This window comes from Marmota flaviventris, chromosome 2 (genome assembly GCF_047511675.1).
Source record: "Marmota flaviventris isolate mMarFla1 chromosome 2, mMarFla1.hap1, whole genome shotgun sequence".
NCBI classification, from domain to species: Eukaryota; Metazoa; Chordata; class Mammalia; order Rodentia; family Sciuridae; genus Marmota; species Marmota flaviventris.
The window spans coordinates 177,353,903-177,373,520 of NC_092499.1; the positions used below are offsets into that span (position 1 = coordinate 177,353,903).

General features: G+C 53.1%; 1 protein-coding gene across 5 annotated transcripts; it reads right to left on the reverse strand.

The window, feature by feature from the left end:
- Positions 1–1,137: 1,137 nt before the first annotated feature.
- On the reverse strand, positions 1,138–16,037 carry Rbck1 (RANBP2-type and C3HC4-type zinc finger containing 1). Of its 5 annotated transcripts, none has more exons than XM_071608818.1 (13): positions 15,936–16,037; positions 15,245–15,333; positions 14,160–14,304; positions 11,072–11,165; positions 10,775–10,973; positions 9,470–9,588; positions 9,224–9,397; positions 8,242–8,402; positions 7,190–7,301; positions 4,575–4,754; positions 3,863–3,961; positions 3,450–3,593; positions 1,138–1,704 (listed from the first exon to the last, which is right to left on the reverse strand). In XM_071608818.1, exons 2-13 carry the CDS (start codon positions 15,264–15,266, stop codon positions 1,624–1,626), a joined length of 1,530 nt encoding a protein of 509 aa, XP_071464919.1. In that variant the 5' UTR covers positions 15,267–15,333; positions 15,936–16,037; the 3' UTR covers positions 1,138–1,623. The 5 variants fall into 5 exon arrangements, with proteins under 5 accessions (XP_071464919.1, XP_027800952.1, XP_027800953.1 ...); XM_027945151.2 differs by having other exon boundaries at positions 11,072–11,207; XM_027945152.2 differs by having other exon boundaries at positions 11,072–11,207; positions 15,911–16,007.
- Between the last annotated feature and the right edge of the window lie 3,581 nt (positions 16,038–19,618).

Sequence of the window (19,618 nt, forward strand, 5' to 3'; positions counted from 1 at the left end):
ACCTAATTGGCTTCAGAAAACCCCACCCAATGTGCAAGGCCAAGGAGGGAGTAGCCAGGGCACAACAAAGCTGACCATGAAGGGTGGGGGTTGTGGGGAGGGGGAAGCCCAGGCCTGGGGCTGGGTCTGTGGAGAGAGGTCTTAGCAGTCTGAAAGGCACCTGCAGGCTGGGCTGGAGCCAGCTCTGCCTGATCCTCCCCCAGGGCTGGGGAGGCTGCCAGCCACCGCCAGCCAGAGTCAGTGACCTGCACCCACACCGGCAAGCCAAGGGCACTTACCCACCCATGTTCTCTGGTGTCTGCTCACTGCCTGGGGTCACCTTTTGCTCTGGGCATCCAGACAGGGGGCAGTGCCTATTCAAGGGCTGGAACAAACCCTTCCCCCAACATCCTCAGGCCTAGCATCTAAGCCTGGAGTCAGGCCCGGAGCAGCAGAGGCACCCGCTGCCTGCCCTCGTGATCACATTTGTGGCAGAGACTCTGCTTTGGGCATTAATAACCAGCTCTCAATAGGGGATGGGTCACAGCTTGGAGGAGGAATGCACAAAATGGACGTCTCCGGACCTTGCTTTATTAATATGACCAGCAGAGTGGGTACTAATGAATATCACTAGGTCAATACTTTGCCATCTTGCCTGAGACATTAAAATTAGGATGGACAAGCTGAGACAGTGGCACACGCCCATCACCCCAGCCACTCAAGAAATTGAGGCAGGAGGATCACAAGTTCAAGGTCAGCCTCAGCAGCTAGAGATGAAGTTCAATGGCAAACTGCCCCTGGGCTAGAATCCTCAGTACCAAAAAATAAATTTAGGATGGACAACCTCACCCCTCAAGCACAGCAGCCTTATCTGTTCTGAAATCTCCGCTCCCCACCGCTGGCTCCCCACTGAGAGGTCAAGGGGGACCAGCAAGACTCCCCAGCCAGCCTCAGCCTCCCTCCCCCACCCAAAGGTCCCCCATGGCCCACTGTGTCCTTGGGCACAGAGATGCCAGCTCTGGTACAGGGTCCCAGCACTGAGTCACAGCCTCTTCTTACCACTGAAAAGGGCTGACAGATTACCTTCTTGATGTCATTCCCAGAGGCCTCAGGGACACTGGCCCGTGACACTCCCTCTCAAGGACAAGACACACACCCTTCCTGGAAAAGCATTTTAATCTGCTCATGCAGGCAACAGAGGGAGATGGTGGCGGTCAGACCCAAGGGCGTGCTCTCAGCTGGCCCGGTCTCAGCAGCTCTGAGCCTCCAACAGCAAAGGCGGAGCAAATTCACCCCAGAAAGCCAACGTGGAGGGGCGAGCTGTGGCTAGCTGTTACCTGCAGGCGAGGAGTGGGGGTGCCGGTGGCTCACAGAGCCCCTTCCAGAAGGTCTGGGCTGCAGGGACGAGGCGAGGGATGGGCCGCAAGCCCGCAGGAAGAGGATAAAGGCACTGGGCACAGGTGACCCAACAGCAGGCTCAGGTGGGGCCTCTACACCACCTGTCACAAACAGGCCATCCCCACAGGGCCTCTGCCTTGGCCAAAGCACAAAACGGTCTTGCAGCCCAGAAATCAGAGCCAAGTTCTGAGCCCAGCCCTGCCCACAACTGCCTCGGGATGTAGGGCTGGGTCCACCATCTTGGGTTCAGTGGCAGTTCTGACAGCTTGGGTGGCAAGGAATGCCATTCACACGGCAGCGGCAGCCCCCACTGGTGTCTCCGGGGCCCTAGAGGACAGAGGGAAGCGTCCTTGAAGCAGGGAGGAAGGACAGCCTGCCTGTGCTGCTCCCTCAGACCCACCTGAGCACACCTGCCACTCGGGCCCTGTCCCCGCAGGTCCTCCTGAGCGGCCCTCCTGGCTAGGCCACCTGGTAGAGGCGGTCATGCAGGCCTTTTCTGGGCCCCGCAGCTCCCCTATTACAAGAGTCGTGTCCGTCTGCCGCAGACCCAGGGTGGGAGAGGCTCGGACAGTACTGGCACATCCGGGTGGGCAGCGCTGGTGCGAGAGCGAGCAGACCCCTCCATTTCTCTGTGTCTCCTGTGTGCCACACGAGGAGCCCCAACTCCAGTAACACCCCCAGTGAGGACAGCTGACTTCAGCAGAGAGCTCCCAGGGGACGCTCTACCTAGCAAATGCCTTTGTCATTTGATTCTGACAAGCCTGAGGCTCCAAGGTTGTCCCAGGGGAGGAAGCTGAGCCTCAGGGAAGTGCTCAGTGTGGGGGGCCAGGGAGGAGGCTGCCGGACTCCTGACTGCACTTTCCCACTGTCCTCTGCAACAGGGAGGGAGAAGGTTCCTGTAAAGGCCTGATGTTGGGCACTGGCAGCCATATACTTAGCCCCTGGGGCACCAAAGCAGCCAGAGACTGGAGGCCAGGACAAGAGTGTGGCTGGCCTCGGACAGAACTGTACTGAGGACACTGAAATCTGGATTTCACCTAATTTTCTGTTTTCTGCAGAGTGATCAGGGCTGAACCCAAGGCCTCACATATACTAGGCAAGCACCTACCACTGAGGTACTCCCCCAGCCTAGATTTCATATCTTTTTCACCTGTCATGAAATACTGTGCGCTTTCAATACTGTTTACACCATTTAAAGATGTAGCTGGGCTCAGTGGCACATGCTTATAACTCTAGTGACTCAGGAGGCTGAGGCAGGAGGATCCCAAGTTCAAGGCCAGACTCAGAAATTTAATGAGAGGCTTTAGAATTTAGTGAGACCCTGTCTCACAATAAAAAATAAAAAGGGCTGAAGATGTAGCTCAGTGGTTAAGCACCCCTGGGTTTAATCCCCAGTACCAATAAATAAATACTTTTAAAATAAAAATAAATGGGCTGGGGTTGTAGCTCAGTGGTAGAGTGCTTGCCTCCCAAGCGTGAGGCCCTGGGTTCGGTCCCCAGCACCATGTAAAAATAAACAAATACAAAAAGAATAATAAAGATATTGTGTCCGTTTTCAACTAAAAAAATTTAAAAATAAATAAATAAAAATGATTAAAAAATAAAAATGTAAAAAGCTACTGTCATGTGTAACTAATTAGAACAAATTTAAAAAAAAATTAAAGTGTAAAAAGCAAGGTGCAGTCGCAATGCAGGAGGCTGAGGCAGGAGAATCATAAGTTCGAGGTCAGCCTCAGCAACTTAGTGAGACCCTCTCTAAACAAATAATAAGGGCTAGAGATGTAGCTTCATGGTAAAGAGCCCCAAGGTTCAAAACCGGGTACCAAAAAAATAAAAATGGGCTGGGTATGTGCTCAATGGTAGCGCACACCTGCCTGTGTTCAGTTAAAAAAACAAACAAACAGATGTTAAAAAACCCTCTCCTGGGCCGGGCTGGGGCTCGGTGGCAGAGCACTTGTCTAGCATGTGGGGCTTGGCACAGTCCCCAGGCTATAGTTTTCCAAGCCCCTCTCCCAGGCAAGCCCCACTCTCCCCACCCCACCCCCAAGCCTTCTGCTCCTTGGACAACTCACCCCAGGGCCCCACCGCGGGCCCTTGGTGACCCAGCAGATCTCGGTGTGGCAGACGGTGCAGCGGATCCAGTCGCACCCATCCTTCTTCTGCACCACAATATGGCACTGCGGGCAGTGCATGGCCTCGCCCTGCTGCAGCAGCACCTGGAGCAGAGGGTGAGTGGGCGGGGACTGCCGCCTGCCGCGCCCATCCCTGGAGGCTTCCAGCGCCCTCCCAGAACTTCTCTGGCCTCCTTTGTCACAGCGGTCCCCTGCCTCCACCCAGACCCTGCTCCTGCTGCTCACCACCTGACTCCGGGCCTAAGGCCCATCCCGGGATGGGAGTTGACAGAAGGGAGCTCTGCGCCTCCAGGGATCTGTGAACTCAGCTCGGAGAAGCCCCCAGAGCAGAAATCAGCCCGACCCTGGCTCACCCTCAGCATCTCCGTGGTCTGCCGGGCTGCCACGTCATTCTGAGCGCGCAAGGCCAGGTCGTCCTGATACTCCCTGCAGTTCATGCGCTCGTGGATGGCCTGCGGGGTGGGGGGAGGGGGGGGTGTCCAGGAGAGAGTTCCCGGGGCTTCAGACTGGAAGCACTACTTCAGGCACAACCAGAGAAGGTCCCTGGGCCTCTGTGGTTCTGACCCCACCAGAGGTCCATTGCTTGGAGACCCAGTTTGCCAAGCCTGAGTCTGAGCCTGGGCTCTGCCTGCTCATCACTTTAATGGGCAACTTTTAAAGGCATTGGGATGTGCCTGGGGAAGGATGGGGCAGGGTTGGGTGGGTCTCGGTGTCTGGCTTAGCATGGGACCAGTTAAGTGTGCGATGTAGAGTCTGAGCTGAGTTTGGGGCCAAGTTTGGGGCTCGCAAGGGTCAGGGCTCCATACGGGACCAGGATTCAGTCTGTGACTAGGGCCAAAGCTGAACTCAGCCCAGGACCAGGACGTGGTCCAGGATCAGGATCAGTACTAGGCTGTGCCGGGGCCAGTGCTGGGATTGGCCTCCCGGGTCAGGGCAGCGACATGCAGCTCCTCATCACAACTCCCAGACCAACATCGCCGCTCCCTCCCCATGGGAACAGGCGCTGATCTCTGATGCAGTCAGCCTCCACAGAACCAGGGGAGGAGGCAGCGTGGGACCACGCACCTTGCAGAGCAGGCAGTTGACGTGGAAACACACGGGGCAGGTGAACTCGTTTACATCATCCTCAAAGAAGCACCAGCCCTTGCAGTCTGGGGTCTTGCAGTGGTAGCTGAAGGCGCTGCGGTTCTCGGCAATGGAGACGCTCAGGTCCAGAAACCGCTGGTAATCCTCGGGGCTCAGGAGCTGCCAACACACCATGTCCTTGTGCTTGGGGTTCAGAATACCCGACAGATGGCCCTCTGTGCCACCAAATATCCTCCAGGAAGCCCCAGCCCATACAGTCAACCCAGTCCCGAGTACTTTTCTCCTATAACCCTTCTAGTGTTTAAAGGCTCCATGAAAGCCGGGTGCCAAGGTGCAGGCCTTCGATCTCAGCCACTCAGCAGGCTGACGCAGGATAGCAAGTTTGAGGCCAGCCTCAGCAACTCAGCAAGATAATATCTCTAAATAAATAAATAAATAAGTAAAAAGAATATCCTGCCTCAAAATAAAAAATACAGGTTGGGGATGTGGCTCAGTGGTTAAGAATCCCTGGTTTCAATCCCTGGCATCAAAGTAAATAAATAAACAATAAACCAAAAATAAAAATAAATTAAAAGGGCTAGGGATGTAATTAGATGGTGGAGTACATGTCTAGCATGCAGGAGGTCCTGGGTTCAATACCTAGTACCATGGGAAAAAAAAAATAAGAAGAAGAAGCAATGATAAGGGCAATATAGTTAAATTAGTATCCTGGTACATCATACTCAAAAAAATCAATTTGGGCCAGGCATGGTGGTGCACACCTGTAATCCCAGCAACTTGGGAGGCTGAGGTAGGAGGATCACAAGTCTGAGGTCAGTCTCAGCAATTCAGTGAGGCCCTAAGCAAGTTAGACTCCTGTCTGAAATTAAAAAATAAAAAGGGCTGGAGATGTAGCTCAGTGGTTAAGCCCTCCTGGATTCAATTCCTGATAGTCCCCCGCAAAAAAAAAAAAAAAAAAAAAAAATCCCAGTTTGGGCTGGGGATACAACTCAAGGCAGAGGACCTGCTAAGCATGTATGAGGCTCTAAGTTCAGCTCCCCACATACAAATCAATGTCATACAGACAGAGGAAATGATTATTATATTATATAACATTTTTGTATTATATGTAAGATTCTTCAGCAAAATAATAAGTTGGTGCGTCTTTGCCAGTTACAATGAGGTAAGAATCAGGCCTCTGCTCTGTATCTTGACTGGGTGGTGGTTAGGGCTCTGGGTTAGGGTAGAAAGCTTGCCTAGCCTGGGAAGGGCCCTGGGTTTGATAACCAGCACTGAAAAAGAAGAGAAGAAAAGAAAAGAAAAAGAACTCATCCAGCTGCACAGTGACAATGGGTACATTTTATTGTGTACTAAGTATAATTTAATAAAGTTGATTTTTTTTTTTTTTTAAAAATATGTCTGCCAGAAATACTGGAGGAAACGGGACAAAATGCAGTCGGAGGATGTCCTGGGATGGGAAGAAACGGGGGTCCTATGTGCATGTCTGGGAAGCATCTCCCATCTGGCCCTTGGCACCTCTGGCCCTGCCTCCATGTTTTGGCCTGCGAACCCTAGACGCTCGATTCTGGGAAGGCCATTTTCTTGCAATTTGAAGTTGGTGAATCAAGCCCAACAGTTTACACTGTGATGGGGAAATGGAGGTCCAGAGGAGGGAAGGATTTGCTCAAGTCATCAGTACCCAGAGGGGAAACTGACCCCTTAATAACCTGAACCACAAGAGCAGCAGCACGCACACAGGAGCCTCCACAGCACTGTGCTAGGCTGTTGCTCATGTCCCCTCCCACAGGGACAGCAGGTAGAAGACAGCAGAGACTCGCAAGCACTCCCACACCCAGGCTCCCCACAGCTGCTCCTGGAACCCTGGAACCACCACCAAGTGAGCCCTGCCAGCCTGCAGGTGGAGAGGGGCCACATGAACCAGTCCACCATAGTGGCCCACCTGTCAAGCCCAGAAAAGAGCAGCCTGGCCCAGCGCAGACAAGAAGCACCCCCTGCTCAGCCTAACTGGAATCACTAACTTGCAACTGATCACTTAAATTGTTGGGAGCCATTAAATCTGGGGTGACTTGTTACACAGCAAAAACCAGCTGATACAAGGGCTTGCCATGTGCCAAGTCTACTCTAACTTGTTCATGCACACCCTCCACCACAATCTCCACAATTCTTGAAAGGAACTCAGGGGCTGGGGATGTGGCTCAAGCGGTAGCGCTCGCCTGGCATGCGTGGGGCCCGGGTTCGATCCTCAGCACCACATACAAACAAAGATGTTGTGTCTGCCCAAAACTAAAAAATAAATATTAAAAAATTCTCTCTCTCTCTCTTTAAAAAAAAAAAAAAGAAAGAAAGAAAGAAAGGAACTCAGGTCATACACCCAGCCCCGGGGCCCAGAGCTCCCCACCCCAACAGCTCTATCTCTTCCCTTCATGAAGGAAAAGTTACAACTGTCAGTAAGTTTCAGCTACTTCCCCCAAATCCTGTCCTGGTTGGACCCCAGTGCCCAACATGGAGGAGGCTCTTGAAAAATGTCTACTGAGATGTCAGGCCAGCTTAGGCCAGCTCCAAGGACTCTGGGGCCTTCCTGCCCCCAGCCTTACCGCCCGGATCTCCCTCTCCAGCAGCTTGCCGGGGCAGGAGTAGGTGTTGTCGATGAAGGGGCAGGAGACCTCGGCCTCCTGGCAGTTGCGGATGGTGCCCTGCAGGCACTCCCTGGGGGGGAGGACAGGGTTAGGTCCTACAAATACCCACAGGGACTCCACCCTCCCATGGCGCAGCCTGACCCCAGGGCCCTAGCTGGGCTTCTCCTCAACACCCGACTTCCTTCCATCCAGCAGCCCCGCTGTTCCCTGCTGCTCTGACCCAGGCCCCCATCACTCCACCTGGTGACACAGCCTCCTCCCTGCCCCCACCTGGCCCCTAAGTCCACTCTCAGCACCGCAGCAGTGTCAGTGCCCAGGAGCTCCCCACCCCTTGCACCCCAGCACCCACGCAAACCCCCATGTGCTCGCTGAGCCCCGGGAAGCCCAACCCCTCTGTCCCTCTCCTCTGGACCCACAGGTCTCCTGAGACAAGTGAGGTCGAGGTCCAAGCCTGGGCCCAATCTTCTGTTCCAGGGACGCTCCTTAGAGGCGTCCTGACTGTCCCCAAGCAGGGCTCATGACCCACTGCTCAGCCAGCAATTATCCATTAACATAGGCCTCCTCCCCAATGTCACCTCCAGGAGGAAGAGGGGACCTGGCGCTCAGTACAGCTCTAGCAATGACCACCGTGGCCCAGTCCAGGGGTGGAAGAGCCACGATTGGGGTGGGGTGGGGTGGGGGATAGCGCCAGCCAGTAGAGGCCAAAGTTGATACAAGCTGCGAGGGAAAGCGGCCCATTCCCCTCACCTGGGCCTGGGTAGTTGGGGTTAAAATAAGGGCAGAAAGTCTGCAGTCAGAATGCCTGAGTTCATGTCTGGGTTTCTTACGTGGGCTGTGTGGCCTTGGGGAAGTCGCTTGGCCTCTCTGTACCTCCCACTGCTCCTCTGCCCTTGGGGAGACAGGGCCTACCTGGAAGGTTCTGCGGGTGTCCAAGGAAATGAAAGCACACAGGCCCACCCACTGGCGGCCCTGCGAGGGACCGCGCGCCGCTGGGTGGGGGCGGGGCGCACCTGCAGAAGGTGTGCAGGCACTCGCGCAGCACCACCGCCTCGCCGGGCGCCAGCGCCGAGTAGCACACGGGGCACTCGGCGGGCTCGGTGTTCAGCACCAGGCTCCGCTGCTCCAGCTGCACGTGCTGCAGGTAGTTCCCCTCCTGCTGCTGCTGCTTCCGCTGGGCACACGAGCGAGGCCACGGGGCGGGTCAGGGTCTTGGGGGTGGTGAGACCAGGGTGGGGGCAGGGTGAGGGAGAGGGGCGGGGCGGGCGAGCGTGGCCAGGCTGGCCAGGCTGGGAAGCGGGTGGAACAGCGGTGGAAAGGACGTGGCCGGGGTCTGAGGGGGCTGAGGTCCTGCCAGGCACCGGGGCGGGGCGGGGCGGGGCGGAGACGCAGAGGGCACAGGTGGGGTCTGGTCAGTTAGGAAGGGGCGGCAAAGCCGGGAGACAAGCAAGGCTACAGATGGGACCGGAGTGGGGTGATGGCCAGGGTGGGGCAGGGGCTGTGCTGGTAGGGAGAGGGGTGTCACCACAGGGGCTCCTGGAGGGCAGTCATTCCCCCAGGGAGAGTGAGAGGCCAGGGTAGGCGGGGCCAGAGGCGAGGGGAGTAGGGGCAGGAGAGGACAAGGTTGGGAGGAGTGAGGGTACAGGTGGATAGGGGTGAGGTCCCTGCTCAGGCCGCCTCAAGGTCACAGCACGGATGTTGAGGTCACAGCAGGGACACTTGCGTACATGGGGGGTTGTTAAAGTGCAGACGGAGACACAGCCCACACAGGACGGAGCACATGAAGAAACTGGATGTGCTCCACAGCAGGAAGCAGAGTCCCGGCCCAGGGTGACCTCAGAGACAGGCAGCGCGCAGTCAAGTGAAGGGCCACAGCTAGCGGTAAGGTCAGGAGGGCAGGGCAGTAACGAGGGAGGAGCGGCAGGGGGCTCCCTTCCTGGCCTAGGCCTCCCGTGTCCAGTGGGCAGGAGTCTGTCCCGGGACTGGAGCGCCCACCTGCTGGTACTGGCGCAGCGCCTCTTCCTCGCTGGCCAGGCGCGCTCGCTCCTCCGCATCCGGCTGATAAGAGGTGGGAACCTGGTAGGTCTCTGGCCGCGCCTGGCAGCACATCTCGCAGCCAGGTCGCGTGGGCTTGTTGATGAAGGTGCAGCCAGGGCACTGCCAGCCCACCTGGGAGCAGAGAGCCATGAGCAGAGTGGCAGACCGGGTGGGGCAGGCAGGGCACACAGGACTGCCGCTTACCGGTGGGGGCTCGGGCACTGCATCTGGCTGCTGGCCAGGCTCCTGGGGGGCCCCGGACTTGGAAGGATCTGGCTCCAGGGGACCCCTTGGCTGCAGCGTGAGATCCTTGAATCCCAGATCTGCAGAGGAGGAAGGCCGGCCGGATCCATGCTATCCACTGTCCACACCCTGAGCCAGCCAGGCACCCCACCTTCAGCCTCTCTCCTCCCTGGACCTGACTCCAGCCTTGTCCTGCCAGGCGGGCATTCTGGCTCCCTCAGGGATCAGATCCCTACCCCACCCATGATGCTCCAGACTCGGGCCTCCTGATGCACCCAAAGAGCCGCAGGGTCCCCTCTGAGGAGGCCTGTCAGAACACCCAGGGATCCATTTGTGAAGAAACCAGAGAAAAAGAAGGAATGGCGCCAGACTTCCAGTCAGCTCAGGGGAGTCAGGAACCAGGGAGAGCCCCGGGAGGAGGGTTGGGATGGGACTGCTTCTTTTGCCATGAAGGATATCTGTGGGGCTACTGGTGAAACCTGAGAGGGGCTGACTGTACTACATTGATGCTGATTTCTGAATTGGAGAGCTGCACATGGTAACACAAGAAAATGACCTTTTTATTTACAGAAATGACACTGAAGTATTTGGGGAAGGGGACATCATGTCTGACCCTTATTCTCAAATGGTTCAGAAATTAAAACCATTTTATATTTAGAAGAGAATGATAAAGCAAAGCAAATATGGTAAAGTGTTCATATTTGGGAAAGCAAGTGCGGTGGTGCACGCCTGTAATCCTAGCGACCCGGGTGGCTGAGACAGGAGGATTGCAAGTTCAAGACCAGCCTTAGCAACTTAGCAACTTAGGAAGACCCTGTCTCAAAAAGGGCTGGAGATGCGGCTCAGTGGTAAAGTGCTCCTGGTTCAATCCCTGGTACCAAAAAAAAAAAAAAGTACTTTGGAACTTATGTAATTTTTTTGTGCAATTCTGTAACTTTTCTGTAGTTATGAAATACTGCAAAAGTAAGAAATTTAAAATAAATACTAGTTATAATTATCACCATACCCCGTTTACAGATTATAGAAACTGAAGATTCAGAGACAGGAACGAACCTGCCTGAGGTCACACAGTTCTGGTAAATGCCAGGGCCAAGGCGGAACTCCACCTCGCCCCACACCAGATGTTCTAAAGAGGGTTCCCTGTAGCGCTCTCTGCCCACGTCTCTGTCCCTGACCCCCCGTCTAGGCAGGCACTGTGCCCTGCTCGCTACGGCCTCAGGTGAGCCTGGCCCTGTGTGCGCCCCACTGCCTGGGCCAGGGCCTCACCTTCCAGCATCCGCAGCTGCCGCTCCCGCTGCAGCTCCCGAGGGTTAAGCGAGGTGTTGCAGGCTGACAGCAGGTAGAGGTAGGCACTGTCCCCATTCCGCCGCACGCCATGGGAGTGTAGAGTCTCCTGGTCCCGTGCCAACCGCTGCCCAATTACCCACTGCTGCAGTGTGGGTGGGAAGCCATAGTCCAGGAATACCTGGCAGGGGCCAAGAGAGGGGAGGGAGGGAGGAGGGCGGAGGTGAGGAGAGGCGCCGAAACAAGCCCCACAGGGACTCCCACCAGCCCCTCACTCACCATGTCCTTGAGGGAGGCCACGGTCATATCAGGGCGCACAGTGAGCCAGATGGTGACGGTGTGCATCTGGGCATCCTCCACGCTGACACACAGCCTGGAGGGGAGAGGGGGGCCACAGGTCCGCCATGGCCACCAGCTAGGACGTGTACACATTTGCTCGCATGTCCACTCACAAGTCTCCCGTCTTGAGGAGACTCCCCTGGATTCCCGGGTCCCTCTGCTTCCTCCTCTATTAGGGCCACAGCCGAAGTCCCTCCACCAGCCCCAGGCAGCACTTAGCCTGAGCCACAACTGGCAGCACGGGGGCTGCCCTCCCCACTTCTCCAGCCTCTTCCATCCCTTCTCCAGGCCTTTCAGCCAAACCTCCAAAAGTGGTCATTTACCACGTGCAGAGGCCCAGTGCATACTGACTCTTAATCCTCTCAAGGAGCTCACAGGCAGTACTGTTGTCTCTTTTCCACAGATAAACATGTTACATGTTTATGCCAAAGTACAAGGAATGACTGCCAGAGGCAGGATTTAAGGCCAAACACCATTATTTCAGTGCTTTTTTTTTTTCCCTGTTGTTGGACATAATACCTTTATTTATTTATTTTTATGTGGTGCTGAGGATGGACCCAGCATCTCAGATGTGCTGGGCAAGCACTCTACTGCTGAGCCAAACCCCAGCCCCTATTCCAGTGGTTTTGTTGTTGTCTGCAGTAGTGGGGACAGAACCCAGGGCCTCCCACATGCTGGGCAAGCACTCTTTCACTGAACCTCAGCCTGATATTATAAATTTTTCTCAAGGATCCTCAAACACTTTTGGAAGACTAAAAATATGAAAAGGAAGAGCTAATAGGAAAAACCAGAACTGACTCCAAAGGAAACAGAGATGATGTAAAGTGCAGAACAATCTAATGAGCACTCTCAGACTTGGGAACACATTACATCTGCAAAGCAAGGATAGCAAGAACGAATCTGAAGCCAGGTGCGGTGGCACACACCTGTAATCCCAGCCACTTGGAAGGCTGAGGCAGAAGGATCACAAGTTTGAGGCCAGTCTGGGCACTTTAGTGAGGCCCTAAGCAACCTAACGAGACCCTGCCTCAAAATGAAAAATAAATACATAAAAAGCACTGGGGTGTAGCTCAGTAGAAAAGTGCCCCTGGGTTCAATCCCCAGTACCAAAACAAAACAATAAAACAACAACAAAAAGCTGGCAAAAGACATATATAGGCAGTTATCCAAAGAAAAGATGCAAATGACCAACAATCACATGACAAGATGCTCCACATCATTAGTTAACAAATGATTTGGGAACTACAAGTCAAAGCCACATTGGGATACTACTTCAAACTCACGAGGATGCTATAATCAAAACCACACGCTGCTGGCCAGAATGTGAAATGGTGCAGCCACTTGGAGAACCAGCCTTGCAGTTCCTCATTAGGGTTAATGTAGAGTTACCCTGTGACCCAGCAATGCCACTGGGAGGTAACCCCAAGAGAAATGAAAACAAGTCCACCTGGTCACACATGTTCACAGAAGCATTATTCATAACAGCCAGGAAGTACGAACAACCTGAATGACCATCAACTGACTGAAGGCTAAAGACAAAGTGATTTGTCCACACAGTGGATTGTTGTTCAGCAATAAAAAGAAAAAAGTTCAGATACATATGGTAAACATGGATGAATCTAGAAAACATGTTAAGTGAAAGATGCCAGACCAAAAAACCACCTGTGGTAAGATTCCACATAAATAAAATTTCCAGAATAGACAAATCCCTAGAGATAGATGGCCCTGGAAAGAAGGTGGAGAGGGACTTACTGCTAATGAGTACATTATTTTCTTTTTCTTTTTTGTTACTGGGGAATTGGACCCAGAAATACTTCACCACTGAGCCACATCCCCAGCCCTTTTTATTTTTTATTTTGACACAGGGTCTCACTAAGTTGCTTAGAGCTTCACTAAATTGCTGAGGCTGGCCTCACGGGTCACTGGGATTACAGGTATGCGACACCATGCCCAGCTGAGTATGGGTTTTCTTTATGGGATAATAAAATGTTCTAAAATCGACTGTGGGGATGACTGCACAACTCTGACACACTATTACCTTAATAGGCAGCAATAAAAAAGCAGTAAAAAAAGAATCAGAGACATCAACATTTATTGAGTGATTACACTTTGGTGTTTCAGTAGAGATTAAAACCTCTGGGGCAAAGACTGACAGCATCCATTCTCCCTTGCTTTCCTTGCTAAGAGAACCCTGCAGTCTAGCTGGATACCCGGCTGTATTTCACAGCCTCCCTGCAGACTGAGTGTGGCTGTGAGAACAAGATTAGGAATGAAGCAGAAGTATGTGCAACTTCTAGTCTACGTTCTTAAGAGAAGTCTTCCCTTCTTCCTGATGTAATGGCTGGAGCTGGAACAGTCATTTTGAACCATGAGATGAACTTCATGAATAATGAGACAGAAGAAAGATGTGCCTCTGAGGACCATGAGCGCAGAACCTCCAAATTTGAACTGACATTTTTTATGCCACTGTTATTTTTCTTCTATTATATGAAGACTGATATCCTAACAACCCTATCACTACTGTTATTGTTTCATTTTAAAAAATGAGAAAGCAAACTCTGAGAGGTAAAATAACCTGCCCCACATCTCAGTGACAAACTGGTGTTTGAATCCAGGGACATTCGGCCACTAAGCCATGTCCCCAGCCCTTTTTATATTTTATTTAGAGACAGGGTCTCGCTGAGTTGCTCAGGGGCTCCCTAAGTTGCTGAGGTTGGCTCTGAACTCACAATCCTCCTGCCTACGCCTCCTGAGCCACTGGGATTACAGGTGAGCGCCACCGTGCCCAGCCAAGAATCATTCTCGAGGGTGCAGTGGCACATGCCTGCAATCCCGAGGCTGAGGCAAATTAGAGCCATTCAGTGAGACCTTATCTCAAAATAAAAAACAAAAGGGCTGGGGATGTTGCTCAGTGGTTAAGCACCCCAGGTTCAATACCTGGTGCAAAAAAGAAAAGAAAAGAACATTTGATAGGCTGCCCATGAAGGTTCAGGAAGCCCAAGTCCCTGGCCAACCACGCAGGCCTCACCTGATGTCCTGTGTCAGGGAGACCTCAGGCTTCAGTTTCACACTCACGGGCACCCGTTGCTCTGCCAGCCAGATGGCACACTTCATAGCCGCCTGTTCATCCCCACCAGCTACTGCCCGGGCGAGACTTAGGGCCATCTCCTCTGCTATTGTCAGCAAAATAGAAGCAGGTTAGCACAGGTTACATTTGGGGAGGTGGGGGGTGAAGGGGATGAGGGACATGGTGACCCCGTGTGCACACACGCAGCTCCCTATCTTCCTGATAAACTACTACATATCCTTCTCTACCCAGCTTTAAAGTCCCTTTCTCTGGAAGAAAGTCCCTTCTCTGACACTCTCTACTCCTGCCAACTTAGGCTCATTTGGTTCCATTTTTCCTTCCTACTCAAGACTTCCCATACTTCCATTCATTTATCTGATGAGCATTCACTGAGCTCCTACAGTGTGTGACCCACAGTCCCAGGAAATGGTTAAAATAAACAGGGCCCCTCCCCTCAAAGACCTGCCAGTCCAGAGGAGAGGGAGAAATAAACAAATTTAACAGGACAAAAAAAGAAATCAGATTGTGGTCCATGTTGGCAAGAAATAAACAGGGTAAGGAGATCAGGGACGGTGCTGAGATCTGAGGAGGAGCAGCAGGGGGGACGTGGAGGGTGAAGGGGGTGGTGTTCATGTGGAGAGGAGTAAGAGAAGGCGCAGCAGGATCAGAACAGAAGCCAGTGGGGCTCCACTACAGTCAGCAAGGGGGTAAGTGCAGGGAGAGGGGGTGGGGGGTCACCCAGGGCTCAGGACTTGGTTCTAAGAACACAGGGGCAAGGAAGGGTTTGCAGCTGGGCAGTGAAACCGCCCAGGTTCTACAATGTTGGGTGGCCTGGGCAAAAGAAGAGGCAAGGAATTCTGATAGGCCCGCTGAGGTCCGTCTCCCCACCCGCCCAGGTCTCAAGTCAGTGTCCTCTGGTAGTGCCCGCCCACCTCCTATCTCAGCACAGAGCCGGCCCAGAATGCAAGAGAAGAAACTGAAGGGCAGGTGGGCAGAGAGAGGGCAGGCAAGGCTGGGACCCCTCCTCTCCCTCCCTCTGTGCCCACCTTTCTTGATCTTCTCGTCCATCTGGCTTGGCTGCGCCCATCCCCCAGAGGGGGGCTGTGGCTTCGTGGAAATGCTTCCTCCAGGCCACCTGGGAGAGAGCATGCGACCAGGAGCGACTCAGCCTCGGCCAGTGGCCTTGGGCGCCGGCCCAAGCCCCTTCCATGCTTTGGTGTCCCGGGCGGCAGCCGGGTAGCGTCACACCACCCGGGGCCCGGGCCTGGCACAGGGAACTGGCCAGAACCCCACCCGGGACGGTGAAAGCGCAGGGGGCACCCAGGCAACGGGCGAAAGAGGAAACGGGGCTGGGGCGGAAAGGAGGGAGAGGACGCCGGCGCCGCACGGCGGGGGCGCTCCAGGTCCCCGAGGGGCGCCCCGCTTCCCCTGGGAGCGCCCCTGCGGTCTGGGGCTGCGGCCCTACCCCAGCGCTCCCGGAGGCGCCTGTCATTCGGAAGCAGGGGACCAGCTCCGGCGGAAGAGAAAGTGAAAGTGGTGGCCCCGGAAGTGGGGCGGGGGGGCCGGAAAATTGTCTCCTCACCCGGGACCCCCCGCCCGGCCCCAGCGGCAGGAGGCGCCGAGGCTGTCCCCGCGCCCCCGCCCCCGCCCCCGCGGGCCCGGCCGTCCCCAGCGCCCAGCCTCCCCGATCCAGGCGGCCCCCTCGTACTGACCACAAAACCCCCGACCCGGGCTCACCCGAAGCGCCGTGCCGCCGCCGGGGGCGGGGCCTGGGGATCGTGGGCGGGACCTGGACCGGAGGACGGGGGTCTGAGCTGAGCCCGAGCCTGTCGGGAGGGCGGGGCCGGGGCCTTCTGGAGGGCGGGGCCGGGGCCTTCTGGAGGGCGGGGCCGGGGCCTTCTAGAGGGAGGGGCCGGAGCCTGTCTGGAGGGAGGGGCCGGGCCTGAAGGGGTGAAGGCGGGGCCTGGGCCAGGAGGGGCGGGGCTTGAGAGACCCGGTCGTTTGACACCACTGCTGACAGCTTTGGAGAGCTCTAAGCGGGCTCCAGATTGTATCTGACCTTGTCAAGGTCAGAGAGGAATCTGAATCCAAACCTGGCAGGTTCAGGAACCCACCCTCAACCAGACCGGAGGCTGCCTCTAGGCTTTCACCCTCTACTTTTCATTCGTTCATTGACGAAGTTTGCATCCGCCTTACAAAAAAAGTCAGGGAGCCCGATGTACTCCAGGCTTCTGCCTCTTTAAAATTTTCTCCCACTTTTCATTCCACGGATCAGCAGATCCTGTGAGCTTCATCTGCAGAGTAGATTCAGAAACTCACTCCTCGCCTCCTCCAATGCCCCATCCCGTGGCGCCTGCCTCAGTCCTCTGTCCTTTCCCAGTCGAGTCGGATTAGCGTCCTCTCCTGGCTCCTTGTTTCTTTTTCTGCCAGCCCCTCCCCTACCTGCAGGCACCTTCTGCCCAGGTACCAGAACATCATGCTAAAATGTGTATCAGATCCAAGTCAGCCCACTCAGATACTCCCATATCACTAAAAGGAAGAGCCAAAGTCCTCCCCAGCCCTGCCAGCTGCCACCCACAACCTCTGCCTTTGTCTCTGACACCCTCACTTGGGTTCGCTGTACTCAAGCCTCACTGGCTTCAGGGTTCTGGGATAACTCAGCCTTTTGGAATCTGCTGCTTTAGAATTTTTCCATAGGAAGAGGTTTCTGGTGACGAATGTTCATACTTTTCTTTGAAAAAAAAAAACAAAAAAACCAACTTTATTTAGGGCTGGGGTTGTGGCTCAGTGGTAGAGTGCTCACCTAGCATGCTTGAGGCACTGAGTTCGATCCTCAGCACCACGTAAATATAAAATAAAGATATTGTGCCCACTTAAAACTAAAATAAATTTTAAAAACTTTATTTAGACTTTTATTTTTCTTTTGCTACTGGGAAGTGAACCCAGGGGTGCTTAATCACTGAGTCACATCCCCAGCCCTTTTTATTTTTTTGTTGTTTTGAGACAGGGCCTGGTTGAGTTATTTTAGGGGGCTCCCTAAGTTGCTGAGGCTGGCCTGAACTTGTGATCTTCCTGCAGCAGCCTTCTAAATTGCTGAGATTTCAGGCAAATTGCTGAGATTACAGGCTTGCGTGCACCACCATGCCTGACTCCTAAACCTCCTTCTTGAATGAGTTTTTAGCTGGGTGTGGCTATTTTTTCAGACTCTTGAAAAGGTACATTCCATTGTCTTTCCTGACTTCCACAAGGGCTGTTGACATTATCTGTTGGTCTGATTAATAGGGAACAGACAGATGAGGGTGGTGGGAACACAAGAGCCCTGCTGTGCTGACCCCCACATGCTTTCTTTTCCAAGAAGCATTTCCCTGCAGCCCTGCCTGGCTTAGGTGGACAGGCTCTGTCACATTCCTCAGCAAACTACCTATTGTCTGCAGGAGAAATGCAGGCCCGAAAATAATGTTGAATAAAGGAACCAAATTACCCTGAGGGGGAGACATTTGGAACCCTTTTCACAGACCGGATCCTGAAACTCAGGGAGATAAGCATAATTCCTCCTGATCATAAAACCTGTAAGAATGTATGGCTAAGAATCCAATTAGAACCTGTTGGTATGGACTAAAGTGACCTAGAGTTGCCATGGCAGCGGGGACTTGAAAGTGTGATGTCATGCTGCTGTCAGTCAAAAGCCAAGAGGTGGATCTGGGCAGACTCTCTGGAAACTTCTCTGGAATCCCCAAAAAACTGGAGTGCAGGAGAGGCTCGTTGTCCCTCTCTGTGTCCCCTTTCCCTTTTCCTATCCCTTCAATAAGCTCAGGCCTGTTCCTCTGAGCAACATGTCTGAAGGCTTCCTGACTTGATTGCAGAATCAGGATTTGAAGGGGGACTTCGTGCTTCTTTAGTTTCCTGGAAGGCCCCAGTCCCGTAACATAACTGTTCTTCCTTTCACGTCTTTATTGGGATACGGTTTATGCACCATAACATTGGCCCACTTATGTGTACACTTTAATGGGCTTTAGTACATTTATAGAGTTGTTCACCCATTTCCACAATCTAATTTTAGAATATATTTATCACCCCCAAAGAAACCCTGAATTCATCAGCATACATGTCCACTTCCCCATCCTCCGCCCCTCCATGTGCTTATATAATTTTATCTCTATAGAAGTTACCTATTGTAGACTTTTTTTTCCAGTACCAGAGTTTGAACCCCAGAGCGCTCTACCACTAGTTACATTTATTTTGAAGAAGGATCCTGCTAAATTGTCCATTTTACACCTCGACTAGGGTCAAACTGTTCCAAAGAGGGGCTGAAATGAGCTTTCAGTCCCCAAAGAGTCAGGATTTCTCTAAATACAGGGGTTCTCCAACTTGGATGCTCAGTAGCATCACCCTGTGTATTGGTTAAGATGCAGAACCCACAGATGTTCTGATTTGGGAGGTCTGGGGAAGGTACAGGAATTTGTATTTAAACACACACCCTGGGGATGTATGCTCCAACCGATGGCATTTAAGAAATTCTGTTCTGGGCCACAGGAGGTGCCACACATCTGAAATCCCAGATACTTGTGAAGCAAACCAGAGACCCCCACCCAGAGGACCCTTACCATAACGAAGCAGAAACCCCCACCATATTTGTAACATATATGTTCCTCTTCTTGTCAGAATATCAGGAAAAATTTTGATAAAAAATTCAGTGTTGGGGCTCGATTTGTGGCTCAGTTGTAGAGCACTTGCCTAGCATGTGTGAGGCACTGGGTTCCATCCTCAGCACCACATAAAAATAAATAAATAAAGTAAAACTATGTTGTCAATCTACAACTAAAAAAATATATTAAAAAAAAAAAAAGGGCTGGGGATGTGGCTCAAGCGGTAGCGCGCTCGCCTGGCATGCGTGCGGCCCAGGTTCGATCCTCAGCACCACATACAAACAAGGATGTTGTGTCTGCCGAAAACTAAAAAATAAATATTAAAATTCTTTCTTTCCTCTCTCTCTCTCTCTTAAAAAAAAAAAAAAAAAAAAAAAAAGTCCAGGCACAGTGGCGCATGCCTGTAATCCCTGTGGCTCAGGAGGCTGAGACAAGAGAATCGAGTTCAAAGCCAGCCTCAGCAAGGGCAAGGTGCTAAGCAACTCAGTGAGATCCTATCTCTAAATAAAATACAAAATAGGGCTGGGGATGTGGCTCAGTGGTTGAGTGCCCCCGAGTTCAATCCGTGGTACAAAAAAAAAAAAAAAAAAAAAAAATTCAGGGGTTGGGTCTGTGGCTCAGTGGTAGAGCACTTGCCTAGCATGTGTGAGGCACTGGGTTCGAGTCTCAGCACCACATATAAATAAATGAAAATATAAAGGTCCATCAACAACTAAAAATATATATCTAAAAAAAAAAAACTCAATGTGGGTTAGGACTTTCTAAAATCAAGTT

What these genes read in the sequence shown, in the direction of transcription:
- Rbck1 (XM_027945151.2), bottom strand. Translation starts at nt 15,266, where the DNA reads ATGGACGAGAAGATCAAGAAAG. An exon ending in CGCTGCGCCAGTACCAGCAG is followed by an intron (nt 8,403 to 9,223) that starts GTGGGCGCTCCA and finishes TCGTGTGCCCAG; the next exon opens with CGGAAGCAGCAGCAGCAGGA. An exon ending in TGCCTGCACACCTTCTGCAG is followed by an intron (nt 7,302 to 8,241) that starts GTGCGCCCCGCC and finishes CCTCCCCCCCAG; the next exon opens with GGAGTGCCTGCAGGGCACCA.